Source organism: Monopterus albus, unplaced genomic scaffold (genome assembly GCF_001952655.1).
Source record: "Monopterus albus unplaced genomic scaffold, M_albus_1.0 scaffold260.1, whole genome shotgun sequence".
Classification (NCBI taxonomy): domain Eukaryota; kingdom Metazoa; phylum Chordata; class Actinopteri; order Synbranchiformes; family Synbranchidae; genus Monopterus; species Monopterus albus.
Genome location: NW_018128140.1, coordinates 1,354,350 through 1,378,475, shown reverse-complemented (window position 1 = coordinate 1,378,475; position 24,126 = coordinate 1,354,350). Strand labels below are relative to the sequence as shown.

The following is a 24,126-nucleotide window of genomic DNA, read 5'->3' as shown; positions in this document are numbered from 1 at the left end:
TCGCACACTTTCCACAGCACATGTCAAAGTGGACCACTGTTTTGTCTGTGTTGTCACACAGTCTGAGCTCAAGATCCATTTAGTAGCTGGAGCTTTCTGTTGCACGCCATGATTTTCATCAGCACCAGTCCTGTGAACAGATGTTACAATATCACACTCTCAGTCTGGAGATTGGGCAGCACTGTTGGCTAGACAAGACCGCATCGTGTGGTGCAGCGCTGAACCGGCTGCTCATGCTTTACCTCACTGATGGGAAGTTTCATTTCCGCTGCAGGGTCAGGAACCTGATGTGATGTGGGAAAATGTCATGTTTTAGATTTAGGACTAAAAAAAGACCCAAAACAGACCGTCTGCTTTTTGGGCTTTTAGCGACAGTGTGTGAACGTTTATCCCGTTTCTGGACATGTTTTTAATGTTCCTCATCTGTTACTGTTCATGTGCTTTTGGACATTTTGGGTCTGTTTTTGAAAGGTTTTGAATCTGTTGTGGTTTTTCTTGAACATCCTGCCTCTCTCTGGCCTTTTTATGTCTTTTTGTGCATTGTTCCTCTTTTTGGAAGATTTTTATTTTGTTTTCATTGTGTTTTTATGTTTCTCATTTGTTTTAGCATGTTTTGCATCTGACTTGGCCTTGTTACATCTGTTTATACATTTTGTACATTCAGACAAAGCAACCAAACCCTCCAGATAAAAATGTGTAAAACACAGGCAAAGTACTGTATATAAAACTGCCACTGAAAGACCAAAAACTGATGAGAAACATTAAAAACACAGGCTAAATGTCCCAGACCCAACTTTCTGAATGAACAAGAGGTTTTGTCAGGACAACGTTTTTCTGCTCTTACTGATCAGGAGCCTAGTTAAGTCTCAATCACTAATCAATAGTCATCTCTCCTGTGCTTTTCAGGTTTCATTGGGTGTGTTTGATCAAGCAGACACCAGCAAGGTGGGACACATGACCTCTGACCTCAGGACGCGTGGGACCAGCTCAGCCAATCACAGCCCTTTATCGGCGCCTCCAGTGATCAGTTTAATAGTGATGGGAAATTCGGATCATTTTACTGATTCGGTTCTTTGCATCTCATTCAGCAAAATGAACGAATCTTTTTTTGAGTCATTTCGTTCACTTCAGCAGAATGTAATTAAAATGTTACATGTTAATTCCCCATCTACTTATGCACATATTGATCACGTTTCGAATAAGAAAAAACTGTAATGCAGCCAAGGCCATATTATAAGTAATATCGTACCTGTGTCCTGAGGCTATGCAGTCTGTTACTTCATCACCTCACCTCCGGATATTTTGGGTCAAATTTGTTTGGTCTTTTGTCACCTAACATCTTATATAGTATACAAAAAGATTTTCCCTGATGAAGTTTAAAGCATTAACCAACTCTTTATTAAAACATTCACTGTTATGGAAAAGAACCATATTGACAGATATTCACAAAATTATAGTCTGTAGGAAATAAAAAGCTATTTTATAATAAAAATAAATGCATCACGTAACAGTAAGAGTAAAAAAACTGTAAGTACGGTTGAAAATTAACTAATTTATGTATTCAACAAAGCGGTCATGTCACGTTACAAAAACGACTCGAAACCGAGGACTCGAAAGGTGTACTCAGCTTATGCGATGGTGCGCATGCGCGGTCAACAAAATGAACGAATCATTCGAGGCTCGTCACGGGCTCCCCCACAGGACATCACTCCACACTGACAAATGTTGAGCTGAACTACATGAAGATTAAAACTTTATATTCTGGGCTCGTGTAGTTGTGTCAATGCTGAGCTTCTGTCCAGACAAAGAGGTGTCAGTGTGTGCTGTGACTACACAGTGCCCCCTGACATCCGCTGTCAGATACACCTGGTTGTTATAACTCTGGAAGCAGAGTCTGTTTCTCTGATGGACCGAACCCGGTTTCTCACTGCAGCCATGGATCTGAAGAGCCAACCCGAATGTCAGCAGGGCCGCTGGTAACACCTGCTCTACTTTCCACCACCAGACATTTCACTTCCGTTTTTACGGGTTAAACTCTACATTTACTCTACATCCCATCAAAATAAAAGTTCTGAGAAATGTTGCTACATTTATCTGGTCAAAGCTGAGTTATGACGTTTTTTAACAAGTTTGTGTCAAAGCTGTTATGGGGCAGATAAAATGTTGTTTATTATTAGGATAATGTTTAAAACAAGCTTTAAACTATAAACAGGTGTTTTATGAAAGTGCAGCGACTTTCAGAACAACCTACAAACTTTTACTGTCACTAAACTGTTGAACGTGTGTTTTACAGGTGTTTTTGTTCTGCAAACATCAAGTAAACCTGCTTGATGACTGTTTGTACTGCCTCACGTCCTGTGTTAAGTACTTGGTAACCTTCAGCACAACTGTGAAACAACAAACTGTTGTTTCACAGCCTGAAATGGAAACAACAAAAACTAAAAACAAAATGCATCTTTATTTACTCGGTGCAGTTTACAACAAATAAGTGAAAGGAAAAATATTAGCACCTCTAAAACATAAACTGGAATCATCTGACTTTTGAACAACACCGCTGCTGCTAGGATACGGTAAAACCCTACCGCCAGCACCTCGTTGCTAGGATACAGTGGCCCGCGACGCTATTGCTGTGGATCAGAGGACAGGTTTGTTGAGTTTGTCACGGTATCCGGTAAGAGGCCGACAGGATGGAGATCGTCCACGTTTACACGAAGCTCCGCGGGGAGTTCGGCCGGCAGTGCCTCTTCTCTGACCGGCCTGCTGAGCTGATGGTCGACATCCCCGCGGACCCGAGTCTGGCTCTGCAGTTCATCCAGAAAACCCCGAGAGACCAGGCCCTGCAGGCCTGCCGGGACATGTCCGAGCACCAGGTGGGGTTTAGTCCCAGTACGTCACATTACGTTATGAAGGGTGGACTGCGTCACCGTTGGTGGCGATAGGTTAATGTAGCAATTCAGTAACACGAAGAAGAGGAAGAGGCGTTAACTACAGCGCCAGGAGGTCAGCGTTACATTTTTGTAATAATCCTTAAAATAGTTTGTCCTACTTTAGCTATGACACGACGATGCATGCACAGGGTGCGGTTTCATGGTCACATGACGTCACATGGCGTTCACAGATGGAAGCGGACCTTTTCGAGTCAGTACAGCTCTCAGTGAAGCTGTGGGCCCCTGGAGCAGTCTGGGTTAGGGTTTGCAGTCCATGGTGGCTGCAGGGACAGCAAGAGCCCATTCAGCCGGCGTCTGGGTTTAGATTATAGGCAGAGGCAGGGCCGATTTAACGTGCCAGGGGTCCGGGACCGACGGGTCCTGTTGGATTCTGGCTGAGCATTTCATTCTGCACCCCAGGAAACTGTGTTGAGCTTCTGTGAGCTTGTGGGTCAGTGTGACTTTATTCAGGAATGTGCACCATATTTGCACAGTATACACAAAAATAATAAAGAACTTAAAACTGTGTCTGACAGCGATCCGCGGCCACAGGGCACTGGGTCCTAGTGTGTTCTCTTAACAGATGTGGAGTTTGTGTGTTTTTGTAGACGTTTGTTGTGTGTGGTACCACTAATTAAAACAATACAGTTAGCTTATACTAATAACTTCCTGGGTGTCAATATAACATCAGTTAATCTGGAAATAGGAAGAAAACTTTTGTATGAACTTTACAACACCAGTCAGACAAACAAGACGTCTGTTTGCTGACGTGCTGTCTTCTAGTCTAAGTATGTGAATGTAAAGCAGACTTATGCCTGACTCTGGAGTAAACTAGTCAACAAAATCATCGAGTCAGTCTGTAACCAATCAGAGCAGCTGATTGGCTGCTGACGCGCGCGATGTCCAAATAATTAAGTCCAGTAAATGATTAACACCAACTGAAGTGCAGTGAAGCTCGGGCCTGATTTTTTAACTGAAACTCTTCATGTTCTGTGTGACTATACATGTCTCTCGTCTTTTTTTAGGTACGCCTGTACAGTAGTAGTGTTCAGCACAGTCAGTGATGGTGTACCTAATATTCTTACAGCCTCATGTAAGCAAACAGGGATAATAAACTCTAACAGCTCTCAGGATGAGGAGTCCAGTACTAGAGCACATTTATCTGGGTCAGAACGGTTGTTTTCTGCTCAGCACCTACTAGTGTGGACACTGGGTACCAGTCTGGGTAGGAAAACAACAAATATTTTAGAATAATTTAGTTTTCATCATTTTGGAAACCAACTTAACACAGAATCAGGAGTCAAGCTCGAGGTGCCAGTTGTGTGACTGATGCTGTTTGCGTGTGCAGGTGAACACGGAGCGCTTTGAGTCGGAGAGCTGTGGGATAAACCACGTGCAGGGGGGATGGCCCAAAGACGTCGACCCTGAGGAGATGGAACAGACCATCCGCTTCAGGAAGAAGGTGGAGAAAGACGAGAGCTACGTCAACAGCATCCTGCAGCTGGGCAGCGTAAGAGCCACTGTCCACGTGGATCCGCATCACCCCGGTCCACAGCGGCACACTTTACCTCTGACCAATGTAGTCCCCCTGTGTTTGAGTCCGAGTCCCCACAGAATGATCTGAGTCAGAGTCATCAAGGTCTACATTAAACCCAGCTCTCACCGTTTTATTTCCAAACGTTCTGACAGTATTTAGCAGAGGTCACGCTGGACCTTCTCATTAATAGGTCATAAACATTCTGCCATAATTTATTACCCCTCAATTTCCAATTTTAATGATAAGACATATTTAATAGCATTTACCTTTTATTCATTCTATTTCATCGTTTTAAATAATATACTGAGCAAACTAATGTGCAGCCACTTTTCATATCAGCACCACATAAAGCAGATGACTTCTTCATTGCAAGTTTGCTAAATTAGACAATTACCATTAAAAAATGAGCAACCCATTCACATGGAGCTGGGTTAACTGACCTGAGCTCACCTGAGCTGCTGTAGCCTGCTGCACAGGCCACTGTAAACATCTGGATCTGAAAGCTGAACCCGCTTTGCTGCTGCACAGGAGACTGGTCATGCCAGCTTCAGCCACAGTTTTGAAACTTGGAAACATTTCTCTCTGGAAGTGATTAGAAGTTCCTCTGAACGTTAGATTTCCTGATCCTGACACGTTCACTTCACCAGGAGGACTCCATTGCCCCCTCTCTGTGATCCGTAGTGGTCACAGAGGTGCTCCATGGGCTCCGGTCCGTGGCTCTTCATCAGGCCGTCAGCTCCCAGATAGTGAGTTGCACTGAGCAGGTCTCAGTTCATCCATCGCATCAGTTTCTCTTCTTTCACCACATTTATCAACACCACAGGAACTATTTGGGTTTTTAGTGGCTCATACTTTAAGTTAGTTTTGATCACCCTCTGTGCTCTAATCTGCCAAAATGATGGACAATGTTCAGATGTTTTTTGTCATTAATAAAAACAATTCTGTCAACTACAGAAAATATTCGGTTAAGGGAACCTCCTGTTTATTGCGTCACCATGCTGCTCTGCAATTTGATACATAAAAATCATTCATAGAAGGGTGGAGGGTACGCTTGGTGGAAGTGGATACCGCGGAGTCAGCGTGGAGTGAATGAAGAGGTTTTCATATCAATATCTTATGTCAAATTATTATAGCCTGTTACAAAAAAGAAAGAAATCAAGTGTCCAGCCTTTGAGTCTGAATGCAGTCAGTGCTCGATTCCCTGTCTACTTCCACACAAGCTGCTGTAAAGTTGTAGTTCTTTCTTTGTTTTGATGAAGTTTTACTTTGAAAAGAAGATGGAGCTAGCATTTAGTGTGACTGTGACCACACCCTCAGCGGTGATGTCACCATGCTCTCTGTGTGGTCCAGGTCATGGAGCACTGCATCAGGCAGAACAACGCTGTGGACATCTACCAGGAGTACTTTGAGAAGGAGGAGGAGGTGGAGGAAAGTCAGGAGCCACCGTCTGCCAAGACCATCAACATCTTCAGGTGCAGCTGACAAAAAAAACTGACTGACACACCCTCTGACAGACTGATCAGAGTGATTGATTGTTAGTTGTACTTCCTCTCCTGTGTGTCTGCAGGGATCCTAATGAGGTAAAGCGCACAGTCACTGGTCTGTCCTGGCATCCGGACTGTGGCAGGAAGCTGGCGGCTGCTTACTCCTGCCTTGACTTCCAGAAAACCAACAAAGATATGAGCCTGGACTCCTACATCTGGGATGTGGGTGGGTTGGAAAAACAAACAGCAGCTGGATTTAAAAGCTGCACAGAGTCCAGTTTGTTCACACCTGGATGTTTTATGTTTCAGAGAACCCAAACAGACCAGAAATGACCCTGAAGCCAGCGTCTCCACTCGTCTGTCTGGACTACAACCCCAAAGACTCCCATACTCTTGTGGGAGGCAGCTACAACGGACAGATCGGTGGGTTCAGGTCCGGACAGATGGACAGGAGATTTTCTGTGTGTGCTGGGGTTTGTTAACCTGTGGGTGTGTTTGTTTTAGCATACTGGGACACCCGTAGAGGCAGCCAGCCAGTGGAGCTTTCCTCTTTGGAGCAGAGCCACAGAGACCCAGTCTACAAGATCATCTGGCTGCAGTCCAAGACCGGGACAGATGCCTTCTCTGCCTCAACCGATGGACAGGTAATCTGATGACTGCATCATTATATCAGGCTGAAGAGCAAGGAAGCCCTTTAATAATCCTTCTGCAGAAAGTGTTTTAAAATTTCAAATTTCCCTGTTTTGTCTGTCAGGTTCTTTGGTGGGACGTCCGCAAGTTGAACGAGCCCACCGAGCGTCTGGTTTTGGACCCAGGCAGGGAGGGGAACTTGGACCGAGCTTTAGGAGCCATCTCTCTTGAGTTTGAGCCCACCATGGTGAGTTTGTATCTGTTGTTGTGGTTTCTAGCTCCATTGCATTCATTTGGAGTGTTGCTGGTATCATTATTAGTTTAAAAGTTATTCAAGAAAAACAACAGACATGACCTGCTCAGACTGTTTTTCTAACAAACCTGGTAACTGCATCTGCTGACATGTTATCTTTCTGTCTGATCTGATCTGAAGTCAGTTGGTTATTGTTCAGTTCTGTCGTTAGTTTGTCCTCCATGGTTCAGTTCCAGCAGTGGTCAACAGTGACTGGCTGGGCCCAGAAACATTCAGCACAGTTCAGGTCAAAGTTCAGCTAGTCTGCGGCCGATGTTCTGCTCCTGTTCTATCCTGATCTTACAGCCTCAGTGTGTCTGTGTCCTTGATGTCTCTCCAGCCGACTAAGTTCATGGTGGGGACAGAGCAGGGCGTGGTCGTCTCCTGTAACCGGAAAGCCAAGACTCCATCTGAGAAGATTGTTTGTACGTACGATGGTCACCATGGACCTGTCTACGCTCTGCAGAGGAACCCCTTCTTCCCCAAAAACTTCCTCACTGTGGGGGACTGGACAGCCCGAATCTGGTCTGAGGACATCAAGGAGTCATCCATCATGTGGACCAAGTAGGAGTCAGACGCTCTCTCTCTCTGCTCGATTAGGCTTCAGCTCACTTCAAACCAGATTTTGACCCGTGAGTTTTGTCTGCTCAGGTATCAGATGTCATACCTGATGGATGCCTGCTGGAGTCCAGTCAGACCCTCTGTCTTCTTCACTGTAAAGACGGATGGTGTTCTGGATGTCTGGGATGTCCTGTTCAAACAGAATGAGCCCACGCTCCGCCTCAAGGTGCTCCAATCTCTTCTGTAAAAACAAAAGCATTGTTGTCTGTTGATAATATTAATAATGGTGGTGCTGTCTCTTGTCCTCAGGTGTGTGACAAGGCTCTCTACAGCCTTCGTGTTCAGGATAATGGACGTTTGGTGGCATGTGGGTCCAAGCAGGGCGAAGCTACGCTGCTGGAGATCTGCTCCGGACTGTCGACGATCCAGAAGAACGAGAAGAGTCTGTTGGCCGCTGTAAGAACCATGGAAATGCGTACTCATCTGAGATCTGATCAGTAACTGCATGATTGATTGCCAGATCTAGAGTGGGTATTTTTGCAGCAGGTCCAGAGAAAGGCCAGTGGAGAAAAGGAAGGTTCAGAGAAGGCTGCTCAAGCTCTGGGCAAATTTCAAATCAAATGTACTTTGCACTAATCGGTTCCTTCTGAAATGTTGGTCCCCTGACTCATCTAGCAGGTGGTAGTGGTCCATTGACAGTCTCCTCTCCCAGACATGAAGTGGTCCTTTAAAGAAAGAGGAAAACAACATGATTTAATACAAATAGTGAAGCTGATGTTGTATTGATCAGGACAGTTGTGTTACTGCAGTTGTAAACTGTGTCAAGGCCCACTTTGTGTAGGAGGCTGAACAGAGTCAATCACTCTGCTGTCTGTTAACAGATGTTTGAACGCGAGACAAAGCGAGAGAAGATCCTGGAGGCTCGACAGCGAGAGATTCGACTGAAGGAGAGGAGTCGATCGGAGCAGAGCCGAGAGGAGGAGGCAGGACGAGGGGATGGTGAGGAGAGTCCTGATCAGCTGATCGCCAGAGCTGAGAAGGACTTCTACAGTCTGGTGGAGACGGAGCTGAGGAGGCGCGAGGACGAGACTCAGCAGGTTAACGCTTCTCTCCTTATTTCTGTCTTTTTTTGGATATCAGAGACTTTCACATCACAAATAAACGACACTCTTACATTTTTCCTATCACTAATCATTTTTTTATTCAAGAAAGCAATGGGCAGCAAAAACAGAATATTCATGAAACTTGTAAAAGCTGAAATCTTGTTTTAAAGCCACTCTTCACTGTCTGGAAAACAATACTTATATAAAACCACAAATCTGTTTCAGCATTACGATTTCATACCATTTGTTTTGGCCTTAAAACAGTCAAGTGTAAAAACAGGGCTTAAAGTAGGCACAGAACAAAAGCTCCTACACAGGCTGCTGAACATTGTACTGTAATAGACTTGTGGTTTTCCTTCTTACTGAACGGACACAGTTTAAACCCACTTTGACTCATGAAGCTTTCAGCTTTAACAGCAGAATAAATGTAGACATGTTTCTGTTTTTCAGGAGAAAGGTGTCTGTGAAGAAAAAGAAGTGAAAGACGAAGCAGAAACTTCAGAAACGTTACAGTGAATAAAGGAATATTTATTCTTTGAATGCTGTAATAACTGTGGTTTCATTTGTTTGAGTCCGGATGATATGAAATGTTCAGCTACTGTTTATTTCAGTATTTTTATAGAACTTTTAAAAGAAGAAGAGCTTCACAGGAAGAAGAAAATAAAAAAACTGAAGACATCACAAAAGACAAAGTTATGAAGAAAGCAGCTGGTTTTTAAAGTTTTTTTTTTTTTTAATATGACTGAGGCTTTTTGGAAGATGTTCCTAATCCACAACAAAACCTCTGCCAACTTTAGCTTTGACACCCAGGGTCACTGATCGGTCATACGAATCTGATGTTAATTTTACCAAAACAGATTTCACACCTAGAGTGGAAATGTAGGTTTACTGAACCAGAGATGATGCAAAGGTTTTTAACATGGGGATAATAAATCTGACGGCCAATTTTTTTATTTTAATGTCAAAGGTGAAATTACAGGACAGAGTATTTTTGATACGGAATTCACACTGATGATTCATATGTTTAAATATGGCATGTTTTTACGCCGGATGTCCTTCCTGACGCAACCCTCTCTATTTATCCGGGCTTGGGACCGGCTCAGAAGTCACTGGCTTGCAACCCCTGTGGCTAGGTAGTTAGGTGGAAACAGATGATTCGCTGTGGTGACCCCTAACGGGAACAACCGAAATAAGAAGAAAAAGAGTATCTTTGATATGTATAAGATCACAAATAAATTACAACCTGAAAGTTTCCAAAACTGATTTAAAATAAAAGAAAGTGTATATGGTTTAAGAGTATACATTTGACTTTAATATACAGGACTGGTGTATTTGTGTTATGGATCAGTTGTAGGGAGAAAGTGAAAATATGAAGCACACTCAAAATTCAAAATAATTTTTAAAAAATATAAAAACTTCAAATTATATACTTTGGCATAAGTTTTGAGGCTTTAGAGAAATTTATTTTTGTGAAAAGGGCTGCTGCAATCCTCTGCAGCTTTCTACAGTAGAATACATAGATTAAATGCTATATATAATATAAACACAGTAATATAATAAAAACAGGTCCATAATATAAAATATGTCTCAGTTTTCAACTGACAGTTTTTAGACATTTTGTGTTGTTTCCCCACTGGTAATCTCACGTTCATTTAACATTTCAAATTAAGTGATTACTATTCTTTCATAAGTTTTCACTCGTTTTACATTTGTATAGAGACTTTTAATCTGGAGGATACCGGAAAACCTGCTGTTGCTAACGGAACCGGAACCTTATGTTAGCATCATTAGCTGTGCGCAGCAGTTGTTTCTCTTAGGAGCTTTTGGTTCTGTTCTTGCTCTCGATGTGAACATGTCCCGGGTACAGAAGCTCCGGGTCTTCGTCAGCCAGCGGTTGAACGCAGCTGTCGAAGAGATTTTGGCGGCTTTTGAAAAAACGATCGTTACTTATGAGCAGGAAGCGGCTCTGTGTCAGGAGGTGATCTCGCGCCAGCACGCGCTGCTCTGCGCGCTCCACAAACCGCTGGTGGAGGTTGCGGCCGCAAGTTGGGGGAGGACCTATTCAGCTAACGGGGTCTGACTTGACCTGTGCCAGGTGTGTCCTGTCACATCGGAAGCTACCCAGTTGTAAGTAGAAACGAAAGAGGTCCGTGTATGAGGTCGTTTCATTTTCACTGCAGAGAAAAAGAGATCCAGCTGTTCCTTAGACGCCCGGCTCTAACCAGCAGTCCGAAAAATACCAAATCCTCCGTGAGGTCTGGTGTCCAGTGGCAGAGCTGAGCCAGTTAAGCTAGTAAATCAACTGACCAGTATGTACCGATGAAAAGAGATGTGTAACACTCAAAACAAAGCGGGTAAATCCAACCGGTGGTCGCTGTGTCCTCCCCCACGCGACCACATACAGTCCCAAAGCAGTGAAGTTAATTCAGCAGGTAGCTGTAGCTCCGACAATAACATGAGTCGTTAACAGTAACATAGGTCGTTAATCCGCTGGCTAACCAGCAACACATCACATGCAGCAGACACACTGGCCTCAAGCAGTCAGGACAAACAAGTACTGTGCTCAGGGGGAATCCAGCGTTTATCAGCTGATCACTACCCACCACGGGGGCTTCACTGGCAGGCTGCTTGTAGGTTAGACCCAGTCAGGTAAAAGAGAAAGTTGCTGTACAGCAACATTCCCGGACATGCAGTAACCTCAGGCCCTGTATTTTCCCTTTTGAAGTTGATATTTATTGTTTGTGTTTCGCTGCAGACGCCTTCACACAGCAACTGATGATGAAGACAGGAGAGGTTCGCCCTGACCAAGAAGACCTGATCCAGGAACAAGAGGACTTGCAGCCATCGCATGTCAAGGTTGAACAGGAGGGAGAGCAGCTTCATGACCTGGACGAGGCCGACATCATTGAGTTCACCTACAATCCCAGGTGTTCAGTGAGGCCAAATGAGGACCGGTCAGCTGATGGGACTGCCCAGGTAGAACCAGGGTCAGCAGGTCCAGATCACGAACAGCTGGTGGTGTCATCTGAAACTGAAGACAGTGAAGACTACAGCAAAGACTCTGCTGGGCCCAGATCTGCTTCAGTCAAACTGAAACGAAAGAGGACTGGTAGAGCACGAGGACTCTTCAGCTGCCGGGTCTGCAGCCGGAAATTTAAAGCTCGCAGGCTTCTGTTCAGGCATGTTAAAGCTCACCTGCAGGAAGCGGAACAGGTCTGTGGTGTGTGTGGTGAACGATTCAAGACCTCCGATAGCTTGAATCTTCACATCCAGACTCATCGGACCACCAGGAATACAAGCGAACTGGAGAACCGGACCAGGACCCTGAGCCGAGAGAAAGGGGTTCACCAGATCTCAAACTGCAATACAAACGCCAAAATCCATGAGGACCAGAAACTGAACAGGTGTGATGACTGTGGGAAGACTTTTCTCCAGGTGTGGAAGAAGAAGAAGCACAGGTGTAGGCCCCGGAACCAAAACCAGGACCCAGAGAATCTGGAGAGACCTAAGAAGATGAGGCAGACCTAAAATATTGTTCTGGTTCAATCCAGCTCGAGTTTTATTTTGGTAGTTTTGTCGTTCCTCATTTCTACAACCTCTGAACAACAATTCAGACTGACTGTGGACATGTGACATCACTAAAGACAGGTCGACCTTTTCCCTTCAGACTCTTTGTTAAATGATTTACATTTTTATAATACACAAGGGAAAAAAGCAGAGACACTATGAATATTAAAGTCATAACATGACAAGAAAAAAGTTGCCTTCGTTTGGAGACAAAGGTTCCTAATACATAAATATTTTCAGACAAGCCATTTGTCATTATATGATAAAAATTATTAGAAAAAAGTTGTGGTGCTTTGAAAACATTAAAAACGATTTTCAAAATGTTTTGACGTTGTTCTTATAAATCTAAATGACTGTTTTCAGGTTTTTTATGACAATGTTTTTCTTGGGGAAAAAAGTAGTAATATGTCAAAATAGGAGGCTTTACTTTTTCTTCATCCTCAAAATAGACACTTTTTTTTCTCTTCTTACTTTTTGACTGTTTGACACAGTGTTAGGCCTTAAAATCTTCCGTTTGTCTGGTTTGTTAACTCTGCTCCTAAAACTCCATCACGAGAGTAAAAGGTCGAAACCCAGAAAAATACCGGAACCCAGGAAATGTTTTGTCGTGCTCTTGGGGGCGGGGGGGTTACCTGAGAGTTGGTGGTTGAACTAGTCGGTGCAGTAGAGACCCGGAGCCTTTCTCTGCCTTTACACACCAAACGCCTCAGTTTAATCCATCATCAGCTTTACTGCGACTGTTCACATCACGTGTTGTGATGCCAAGAGTCTTAAAGTGACATGTAGATAGGGGAATCCCTGAATCCACTGATCTGGCAGATCAATAATGAAAAGTTAGGTGTTGTCTTATCGATTACTGCTATGAATGTATTGATGGAGTTTCATATCAAAGCGTGGTAAGATTGATAATCCGCTGTTCACAGGATGACTAGCCTGTCTAAACGCTCCTGGGAAACTGTTGAGTAATGTGGAGATTAAACCATGAACACATCAGCGTTTCACCAGTCCCTGTCCTATAGAAGAACATGGGACGGGTTGTGTTAAGTCGTGATCGGATCCAGTGGGTCTTGAGCGTTTCTGACCTCGTGTTGGAAAGCTGAGCATCGGTCCGTCCTGGCTGCAGCTGTCCAGGCTAGACGCGTGCACCTGAAACGAGCCCATTACAGTAGCCGATAATACACTGTCCTATGGCCCCATTTATACTGTTGACATAAACACATGCTGCAGCGTGAGCGCGTCTGTTAACTAGGCAAATTGTTAGTATGTGGACCATTCATATTCACCAGGATCTCATAACCTGCTTTAATGTTACGTTTCACTGTAGATTAGTGAGGAGACATTAAACAGCCAAATGTTTAATGGAGTCTGGTTTCAATCATACCTCAGAGCGCGACATACTTCAGTGTCAAACTCCGAAAACGAGCTTAAACTAATGACGTAATTTACTAAATGATTTGAATTAGGTTTTCACATTAAGGTAGCACCAGTTAACGATCCTGGACGAAACAACTGGGTGTACACAACGTCTACGTGTACGCACAGACGCAATATTGGATCCCGGAAGTGTCCTGCACTGTTTACACTCCGTTCTTTGTTCCGTCAGGATGTCCAAAACTCGGTCCAAAAGCAGCGAGAACCGGAGCCTGAGAGCCGTGATCGACCAGAAGCTGGCAGCGGCCGCGGAGGAGATCTTCCTGCTGCTGAAGGAGCCCACACAGGCGGAGCTGGAGCGGCTGAAGGAGCTGGTGACGGAGCGGATCGCCGCGGCCGTGGATGAGATCTTCACCGCCCTCAAAGCGACCAGAGCGGCTGCGGGAGAACCGGAGGAGCCCATGCGGAGTCCGAGACCAGGACCCGGAGCAGTCAGGACAGGTCAGTGTCCGGACAACAGGCCGCAGCTGGGGCACACCACGGCCTTAATTCAGAGTTAGGTTTGTATATTTAATATCCCAAAGCTTTCAACCGCACGCGGACTTCTTCGGAATGGACAGCAGTTTGTACTGTGCAGCAAAACCTGCCTGTTGTGGCTTTGTCACTAATTTACACTGTGTAAGGACAGAAGGAAAGCTGAGCTTTAACCCGTTAACCTTTCTAAAGAGTTTGATTATTATCGTTCATCTACTGCACATAGGCTACTCGTGGTTTTAATCTGTAATATCTCTGAACATAGTGAATGTAATATGAAGTAATTTAGCTAATTCTTGCTCGGTTTTGGTCCAGTTTATGTCGGACATAACGCTGCCGTCCAAAGCATTCTAGTGAGAAGTTGTTAAACATCAACACAACTAGAAAAGCTGGAGTTTGATAGTTGAACAAGGTGTAACATGAAATTTCTCTTATTTCACGTACAACTCACGGTTACCTTATAACGTTATGTGGGTCACGTATGTAACAGTGAACGTGGTGTGATAACGACAGGAACATTAGTACTGCATCGGTGCTACTGGAGAAAACATTCCTCTATATAATTTACTTGTCTTACTGCAGACAAATCTGCTGCAAACAGCCATAGACATATGTATGCATGTTGCTAAAATGTAAAGCACTTTATTTGACACTGTGTTTCTGCAGTGCCACTGAAAACCACGGGCTCTGTGGGCTCTATGTTCCCTATATGTTAGCTCTGGAGCCGGTTATTACTGCTGCGCTGCCTGACTGCCACAACTGTCTCCAGCTGTCGTGACCACATATGGCATAGTTTCAGAGATGGGGCAGGAGGGGCGAAGAGGAGGGACACTGCTGGAGTTTGTTTTGATGCTCATTTCACCTTTAACAGTTGAAAATTAGAGAATGAAGTTAGTTAATGCAGCTTTAATGGTACAAACTTAGTATTACACGGTTTACTGATCGTCTTAGTCGACAGTTCGTCTGATCCAATGAGCAGCACTTGTTTTTGTGAACTCACAGTTTCCATTTATCAGGACGTAGATGTGACTTTTCTTCTGGGTTCATCTCTGATCACACAGTTCCTGGAGTAATCCATCATTTCTCCACTTTCAGGCTGGATCTTATTTAAAGTTCAGACAAAGTTTAACATCTGATGGTTTTGGCTTCTTTTTCTCTGAGGTTTTCAAAGGAATACATTTTTATGTTTCACAGAGTGCCTCAGCTTTCACATCAAAATCTGAACAGTTTCAAACAACATGTGGACATTAATCAATCAACAGAAACTTAATCAGTGGCCATTCTGATAATAGATTAAGTCATTAATTAACATTGGCCCAGTCCAGATATGCTTCTTTTCTTTGTGTTTCATGGTAATAATTTGCTATGGTTCAGACGTCACCTTGAGCTGGTGAAAAGTTTACAGATGTTTTTCACTTGTGTTTTAGACCAACGGACAAGTTGCTTGTTAACATATTTATATTCAGCAAAGTGAGGATTTAAACATGGTCTCAAATGTAACATGATTCAGATGAACTGCTTCAGCGTGGTAAACATGCTGTGTTGTTCTCTGCAGAGTTATGTCTGTCGGTCGGGCTCCGGAGCCGCTCTGATGAAAACTGCCTGAAGCCTGATGTCTCTGTGGATGAGCGACAGAAGGACCCTCTGCCTGGCACATCCTTCGGACCAGAGACCGTCTCTGAACCAGACCACAAACTGGCCTTGCTGGATGATCCAGGCGGCGAGGAGGAGAAAGATGATGAACTGGTGGCATCTCACTGCTGCAGAGTGTGTGGGAAGTCCTTCAACAGGAAAGGCTTTTTGATGAAACATGTGGAGAAGCACTTGAACGAAGCTGAGTGTCTGTGTGGTCTGTGTGGCGAGCGTTTGGAGTCCAGCAATGATCTGAAGTTGCACCTTCAAGCTCACTGCGACAGCAGCAGGACCTGCAACATCTGCGGCAAGAAGTTTCCCTCGATCCGAGCTCAGGAGACTCACCTGAGGCTGCACACCGGAGAGAAACCCTTCAGCTGCCACGTCTGCAGCAAAGGCTTCAACCAGAAGGGCAACATGGTGACGCACATGAGGATCCATATGGCGGAGAAGCCATTCAGGTGCACCATCTGCCCCAAAGAGTTCAGCCACACCGGCTCTCTGGAGCGACACATGAAGGCTCACGGCGGGCAGATGCCCTTCACCTGCAAAGTCTGTGGCAAAGGATTCGCTAAGACCACAGAGCTGAAGCGACACATCCAGAACCACATGTCTGATGACCAGCCTGACAACAAGAGCAAACGCAAGAAGCCGAGTCTGACTCCTTCTCACTGCTGCAAGGTCTGTGGGAACGCCTTCCACAATAAAGGTAACTTTGTGCGTCATGCTGAGTCTCATTTAAATGATGCTGACTGTCGCTGTGGCGTCTGCGGAGAGCAGTCAGAGTCCTCAGAGGGTCTGCAGCTCCACATCCAGAGCCACAGAGAGACTAGCAGGATCTGTGACATCTGTGGCATCAGCTTCAGGGACATGGAGATCCACATGAGGACACACACTGGCCAGAAGCCCTTCAGGTGCAAAGTCTGTGGGAAGGATTTCCCTAGGAAAGGTCCTTTGGAGCGACACATGAAGGTGCACAGTGGTGAGAGGCCATACATCTGCGAGTTTTGTGGGAAGACCTTCACTGAAAATATTGTCCTGAAGAGACATATCAAGAGCCACTTAGGTGGAAAACTACGGATTTACTCCTGTGACATCTGCAGCAAGAAGTTCACCATGACTCAACATCTGGATGTGCACAAGAGAATTCACACCGGGGAGAAACCTTACACCTGCAGAGTCTGTGGGAAGAGCTTTCGGCAGATCGGGAACATGGACTCCCACATGAGGATTCACACAGGAGAGAAGCCGTTCATCTGCAGCCTGTGTGGAAAGAGGTTTCGCCAGAAGATCTCGCTGGAGACGCATGAGAGGTTCCACAAAAAGGAGAAACCATTCAGCTGCCAGGTCTGCAGCAAAGGCTTCGTCCAGAAGATCGACCTGAAGAGGCACATGCTGACACACACTGGCGAAAAACCCTACAGCTGCCGAGTCTGTGGGAAGAGGTACCAGGAGAAACGCTCAGTGGACTCACACATGAAGGTCCACACCGGAGAACGAGCCACCAGAGATTCAGTTTTGACCCCAGAACTGAAGCGACAGGAAGTAGGTCACGCTGACTTCATCCAGTTGTGACAAACCGGCAGCATCACAACACCACCAAATCTTGTTCTGAAATGTTGTCTGTAAAGACCACTAATAGTTCCCAAAACTACTTGAGTCCTACTGAAGGAACTTTTAGTTCCTGGTCCCCAGCAGGTCCTGCTCTGGGGGAAAGTGCCAGCAGACCGTCTGCTGTAGAAACAGATGCTCTGCAGGTCTCTGGACTAACTTGCTGCAACTCTGTAGCTCTGCTTTTAGTTCCCAGTTCAGTTCCTGTGTTCCCACTGCAAGAACTTAACAAAAGCTGGAATGTGACTCGGTGCTGCGCAGTAGATTGCACCCTGACATTCAGGACTTTTTGGTCATTGCTCAGAGGGAGAAGACGTTTATGTGAATGTTCCTCATGGATTCGTTGAAAGAGACCAAGGTGATAGGTGTCACCTGTGAGCAAGAGGTAGAAATGAATGTGGATCCGCTGGGCCACTAAATCAGCGATCACATAGTTCTCGTCCAGATGTTCATGTGGATCCTGGTCTCTGTGGTCTGACACAGGAACAGTTCATATGTTTGATTAATAAGTGTGTTTAAAGGCAGAGATTCTGTCAGCAGTGTGCGAAGCGAACCCTTTACTCTGAGCCCGTAAATCAGCGAAACACAAGCATCTGGGCTGGTATCACTTTAACTGCGCGCTTTGTGTTTTCTAAGCTCCAGACTTGTTGGTTCAGTTTTGAAATAAAAAGATAACAGTTTGATTTTTATCAGTTTTTCAGATGTTTAACTGCAGCCTTTACTCAGTGATCACTTCCTGTCAGTTCACACTAAACCCTGAACTATAATTTCCTTTTCAGTGATGTTCTCAAACAGGTCACTGGTGTTTTCCTACAGAGGCTGAGTCTTTCTCTTCTGCTTCATGCAAGAAAATAAAACCCTCTCCTCTTCACCCTGTGAACTTCTGCTGCACTTATAAATAAGATGAAAAAAAGAAGACATCTGTAAATACTTTCTTAGTTTTATGGTTAGTGTATCAGAAAACAGAAAAAATGCCCCAGTGTCTTGTTTTGATTGAGGAACAGCCTGAAACAAAGACCATGATTCAAAGGAAAACATTTACACATGAGAAGCTGCAACCAGCAAATGACTGACTGTCTGAAAAATTACTGAAATGATAAACAGGAATAGACTAGTTAATGACTTTAATCGACTAGTTAATCACCTACTTGCTACAGCTGTAGACAAAAACGCAATAAACAGATGTGTGGTTCTGTGTGCGCAGATACCAGAGATGTTGCTGTGCGCAGTTGGATAGCATCAGGCTGTACACGTGTACCTAATGAAATGGACACTAAAACGTTCCTATAAAACTTTTTCATAGCCCAGCAAAATATAAAGTAATGAATCAGTAATTTGGTTTCAACAATATATGAAACATGTTTCTGAAATGTGCAATGATGAGTACTTTTACTTGTGGTACTTTATAAAGATATTTGGATGCTATTACTTCTTGTACTTTAACTTAAATGTATTAAAATTAAAATTATGAATGTACTTTCACAAAGATCGTCTATACAGCAGTGGAAGAAGTACTGAGATCCTTTACTGTAGAAATATTCTGTTAGAAGTCAAAGTCCTGCATTCAAAATGTTAACTATAAAAGTATTACCAACAAAATCTACTTGAAGTACTGACATAGCAGTAGTCATTCTGCAGAACAGACTGTTTCACAATAATGTGTATGATGATATATTGGATCATACTGACTGATGCCTTAGTGTGCTTATCACTAATATTGCTGCTGGTACAGGGGGAGCTGACTTAACTACCTTATGCTATCAAGTACATGCAGTGCAGTAAAAAGTACAATATTTGTCTCTGAAATGTAGTACATGTATAAAGTAGCAAAACATGGAGATACTCAAGGGAAGAACAGTACCTGAGAAGTCTATAGTTACATGCTTGTCGCCACCGTCCTGTGCTGTGATAAGAAACGGAGCGAACTTAAGATACAGTACATTTCCTTGACGAATTTGGGTCTGCTCCGTTTCTCCTCCGGTCCAGCAGAGGTCGCTGTTCGCTCTGCCGCTTCTTAGCGAAGTGTCGTCGACGCGGAAATCGGTGTCTCTGTTTACCTCCCCGCGGCTCTTTGTTCGCTCGCAGCTCAAAGTGCGCAGAAAGCAGGACGATGTGCGCCGTGCAGCTGCTGCGGGTCTCGGTCCTTGAGCGGATCAGCGCTGCCGCCGAAGACTTCCTGCTGCAGGTGGAGAAAGGAGAAGAAGCGGCGGAGATCCCGGTGCTGAGAGCGATGCTCGCCGAACGGCTAACGGCGGCTGCGGAGGAGATCGTCGCTCTGTTTGAGGAAACCGTGGCGGAGTACGAAGAGCGAGTGGAGCGGTCCGAGCGGGAGATCTGCCGCCAGAGGAGGCTGCTCGATACCGTGCTGAAGCCCGAAGTGCGGCTGCACAGAGCAGGTCAGTCCCCGCAGGACCCGAGCTTAGCACACATGCTCTTGCTAGTTAGCACAGACATGAAGGGCTTCACTGAACCGGAAACATTTTTTGAAATTTTAAGTCCAGACTGTGAAGCACACGGATGTAAACCACTGGACAGTGCGGTGGACTGAAATTATTACTACTTTAATGAAGCTAAACCAACGAATTAGCAGGCAACAACCACAACTCCCATGAGCTTTAATTGAAGCATCGCAAGCAAAGGCTCATGGGATTTTACCAGCAAACCAACAATTAATTGGTTTCCCTTTGTTAAAATAACTGTCTTATGATTCTAATAACCAATATCGACAGTCTGTAGATGATCTATGTAAATGATTACTTACAGTGGAGTTTCTGATTATCTTCACCATAAGTTACTCTGCTGCTGGTTAATAAACAGGGTTAGGGTTGGAGCATCTCTATATATCATCTCCTTGGTAATCCACAAATAAGCTGCCGTGCTGTTGGTTAGACTGGGTGCAGTCGTCTCTCCTGTCTTTAGGCATACCATCTCCATATTGCACCTGACCTCTGCTACCCGCTGATTCACTCAGCATAGCCTTTTCATTCCCTTGCTGAAAAAACTTCAGGCTATAACGACTCATTTGTTAGGGGACATTGTTGGCCATGAAAGGACTGAAACACCACTGATGGGGATAGTGCCAGTCGGGCAGAACTGATGACACCTCTTGGATGAGAGGTGAAACTTCTTCGACCTAAGAAATCTAGTCCAGTTGATTTTTTTTCATCTTACTATGACCTGGATGACTGAGAATCTGCATGGACATCTTTTCATTCCCTGTTTCACTTTGTGCATCTGCGTTGGTTATTGTGATTGTAGTGATAAATGTGTGTGGATCTAAAGGAGAATTTAATTTCTGGTGCTTTCCATCTCAGACACCCAGACGAATCCTCACCTGGCAAATCCTAGTGAAGATTATTGTTAATCATGACTTTGTCATATGGTTATTCCCTGGTGTTTGGCCCTATCTCAGAAAGACCTCTCTGGAGAGTTTTGTGCAGTCATGTGCCATAATCTCCCCTTTATTACATCACAGCTTCACAGATCCCTGCATCCCTGCAGTGGATCGCTTCACTTCGTGATCACCACATGGTGGACACACCTTTCAACTGCATTCTGAGTAAAAGTATATCAGTATATGTTTGCCAACCCCCACACAATACAAAATCTAACAATACAAAAAAAGCCTCATCAGCAAAAACCATTTTGAGTCAAACCCCTGATGTCAGCACCGAGCACATCATCAGAGACTCCTTCGGCCCGGTTGTTGAAAGAACTGCACTCTGATATGCGGTGGTAAAGAATGTCCTGGCTGCCTAAACTGAAAAGGTTACATTACATCAAATAGCTTCATGATTATTACTAAGACAGAAGTCACATAAAGAGCCTCAAGCGCTCAGTTCACACTCAGTTTTGTTAAAGGGCACAGCCGGTGATCATGTTTGTGTTATTTCCCACAAATCACAGTGTTTCTGCTGGTAACGTGGCAAAAACATCAATCCAACCAATCAGTCAATGAACCAAACACAGAGTGACTCACCAGGAAGCCCGTAGAACAAGGTGGCGAGTCGAATTTACAGGTGCAGTTAAGACTGGTTCACACTGAATGTGTTGTTAGACCCGTTTGTCACACAGCAGATTCTGTCAGCCATGTCTCTGACACCAGAGGAAGCCACGTCAGCCCTGGACCCGGCCTGTTTCACTTCAGGTCTGTTTTCTCTGGTGTGTTTAGTGAAGCATAATTTCCACAGTCAGTTGTTTAAACCACACAAATCCCCTGTTATTTCTGTAGCAAAGGGTTTTACTGGTATCTGTTATGACTATAAGCCTGTTCAGATCCTGATGTAACTTTGACCTTTATGGTTTCACTTTGCCTCACCCTCCCTAGGGTCCCACAAAAAAAAAAAAAAAACACAATAAAATGTCCCCCACAGGGACATTGCCCAGACAATGAACCTCTTGATCCACAGGAAGCACCAAATCCTGTCCAGAGACCAGCAGCACCAGTGAATGTGGTGTGAGTCCAGACCCTGGTTCAGCTTATCGCTCTGTGCCGTAGACTTCTGCTGTCCACCAGCTATTATCCTCCTCAGAAAACATGGGAGGCTGTCTGTTTCCAACACACAGCTGGGTCAGGGCTGAATTAACAAATCCAGGGGTCCTGAAAACTCCAGGCTCAGAGTGTGTGTACAATCAGGTTTGGAGTATGAGCCACTGAAGAGGCTGTAAACTGACATGATTTATTTTTACCTGATTGTTCCTCTCTGGTTTGTGCTTCCATGTTGCCATTTGAAAATAGGTTGTGTGTGTGTGTGTGTGTGTGTGTGGTTTAAATGTGTATGTGTCCCTTTAAAACACAAAAGTCTGACTCTGGGTGAATCTGAGAAATGACTTGTTAAAGTTTGATCTGTAGCAGCTTGGGATAATAATCATCAACTTATGTCTTCATAATGTGTGTTTCACTTTGGCCTGCAGACGTCCAGCAGCTGAACGAAGAAGAAGTTCCCCCTGAGCAGCAGGACTGGGGCCCCAGCCTGGACCAGCACCCAGCAGAGCCCCCACACATTAAGGAGGAACAGGAGGAACTGTGGACCAGTCAGGAGGGAGAGCAACTTCAGGGGCTGGAGGAGGCTGATGTCACCAGGTGCCCATTCACTCCCGTCCCTGTGAAGAGTGAAGATGATGAAGAGGAACCTCAGTCCTCACAGATTCATCAGAGCCATGTTGACAAGAACAGAGACTCTGAGGAAGGAGAGGACTGTGGAGAACCAGAGCCAGCCAGGAACCCAGGTCCAGATAGACTCCTAGAACCAGTTAGTGAAGACAATTCTCTTGACTCCAATCAAACTGATGACAGTGACTGTGATTGGACACAAACAAATGAAGCTCCACCAGGTATGGACATTGTTGACAACAGTGAAGGCCCTGATGTTGGGCCCTCAGTGAAGGAGCGACCCTTTCCTTGCTCCTACTGTGGTAAAAGATTCAGCCTGAAGGGAAATCTCAACAGACACATCAGAGACCACACAGGAGAGAGACCGTTTCCATGCACAGGCTGTGATAAATCGTTTAAAGACAGTGGATCATTAACGGCACACATGAGGTGTCACACTGGAGAGCAACCGTACAGCTGCCTGTTCTGTGGGAAGAACTTCAGCGGCAGGGGAAACATGACCAGACACATGAGGATCCACACGGGAGAGAAGCCATTTACCTGCTCAACATGCAATAAAAGTTTTCATGTCAAAGAACACCTCAACAGACACATGAAGTACCACACAGGGGAAAAGCCATTCAGTTGCTCTGTCTGTGGTAAAGGCTGTGCTCAGAAAACAGACTTGAAGAAACACATGAGGGTCCACACGGGGGAGAAACCATTCAGTTGTCCGTTCTGCGGAAAGTGCTGTGCTGAGAAAGGAGACTTGACCAAACACATGAGAGTCCACACAGGAGAGAAACCATTCAGTTGCAACATCTGTGGTAAAAGTTGTGCCCAGAAGGGGAGCCTGAAGATCCACATGAGAATCCACACAGGGGAGAAACCGTTCAGCTGCTCGGTTTGCAGCAAACGCTTCACTGTGACAGGACATCTGAAGAGGCACATGAAGCTGCACACAGCAGATGGTCAGGGCGCCGAGTCGGCACATACACACTCAGCCAAAGGGCACAGTGAAGCAGATCCTGAGCCGCTGAACACGTGACAGCCCATCTGTCAGCAGAAAGCTGGGGAAGGGAGTCACAGATGCAGACACAGCAAACTTCTTATATTCACGTCTTGTCGTCATTAGACTATTATCACTGCCATCAGTGATTTTCATTGATCAAAAATACATAAATTGTTAATCTAGAATAGTGAAACATGATCTAATATCCACAGTGTATACTGCGGTGGCCCCTTCCTTCAGAGCAGCTCGGCCCTCATCACGGCAGCTCTGCACCGATACACGTAGGAGAAAGGAAGATGTATGTGTAATATGGAAAAGAAAGAAAATATAGATGACAGACAGTGTGGTGGCTCAGTACTTAGCTCTGTGGTCCACTGCACAAAGGTCTGGGTCCACATCCACCTGAGAATCTGCAGAAGTCGGTAGCAATGGCAGTGGAGGAGTGAAAATGTGCTACATACATGTTGTCTTGCAAAGACCAAAAATAAAAGCCGACAACAGTGAGGAGCGCGAGGGGCAGAGAACCCCCTGGGGATAGTACAGAATAGTACAGGTGTGCAGAGTTATCAGCGTCACAGACTCATCCACCAGGCATGTGACCGGCCGACAGCGCTGTGGACCAAGCTGAACTGTGGTCTGTATTTACAGTGGGTACGGAAAGTATTCAGACCCCCTTAAATTTTTCACTCTTTGTTATATTGCAGCCATATGCTAAAATCATTTAAGTTCATTTTTTTCCTCATTAATGTACACACAGCACCCCATATTGACAG

At 44.9% G+C, this 24,126-nt stretch overlaps 3 protein-coding genes across 4 annotated transcripts in view; all 3 read left to right on the top strand.

Annotated features, from left to right (window-relative positions):
* The first annotated feature begins 1,492 nt into the window (after positions 1-1,492).
* dnai2b (dynein, axonemal, intermediate chain 2b) lies at positions 1,493-9,074 on the top strand. 2 transcript variants are annotated; one of them, XM_020621468.1, is made up of 12 exons: positions 1,493-1,976; positions 4,276-4,437; positions 5,815-5,936; positions 6,032-6,174; positions 6,258-6,371; positions 6,453-6,592; positions 6,703-6,825; positions 7,211-7,434; positions 7,522-7,657; positions 7,741-7,887; positions 8,313-8,528; positions 8,985-9,074. In XM_020621468.1, the coding sequence occupies exons 1-12, from the start codon at positions 1,959-1,961 to the stop codon at positions 9,048-9,050; spliced, it is 1,611 nt and encodes a 536-aa protein (XP_020477124.1). In that variant the 5' UTR covers positions 1,493-1,958; the 3' UTR covers positions 9,051-9,074. The 2 variants fall into 2 exon arrangements, with proteins under 2 accessions (XP_020477124.1, XP_020477123.1); XM_020621467.1 differs by having other exon boundaries at positions 1,493-2,870.
* A 1,506-nt stretch (positions 9,075-10,580) lies between these two features.
* LOC109972553 (zinc finger protein 624-like) lies at positions 10,581-12,422 on the top strand. Its single transcript, XM_020621500.1, has 2 exons — positions 10,581-10,661; positions 11,290-12,422. Exon 2 carries the CDS (start codon positions 11,310-11,312, stop codon positions 12,060-12,062), a length of 753 nt encoding a protein of 250 aa, XP_020477156.1. The 5' UTR covers positions 10,581-10,661; positions 11,290-11,309; the 3' UTR covers positions 12,063-12,422.
* A 1,117-nt stretch (positions 12,423-13,539) lies between these two features.
* LOC109972583 (zinc finger protein 850-like) overlaps positions 13,540-24,126 on the top strand; it is an 18,039-nt gene continuing 7,452 nt past the window's right edge. Inside the window, exons 1-4 of the mRNA XM_020621538.1 lie at positions 13,540-13,973; positions 15,562-17,209; positions 19,335-19,645; positions 22,164-23,387. Coding sequence (XP_020477194.1) covers positions 13,706-13,973; positions 15,562-17,209; positions 19,335-19,645; positions 22,164-23,387 — 3,451 coding nt within the window. The 5' untranslated portion in view covers positions 13,540-13,705. The remainder of the gene's footprint in view (positions 13,974-15,561; positions 17,210-19,334; positions 19,646-22,163; positions 23,388-24,126) is intronic.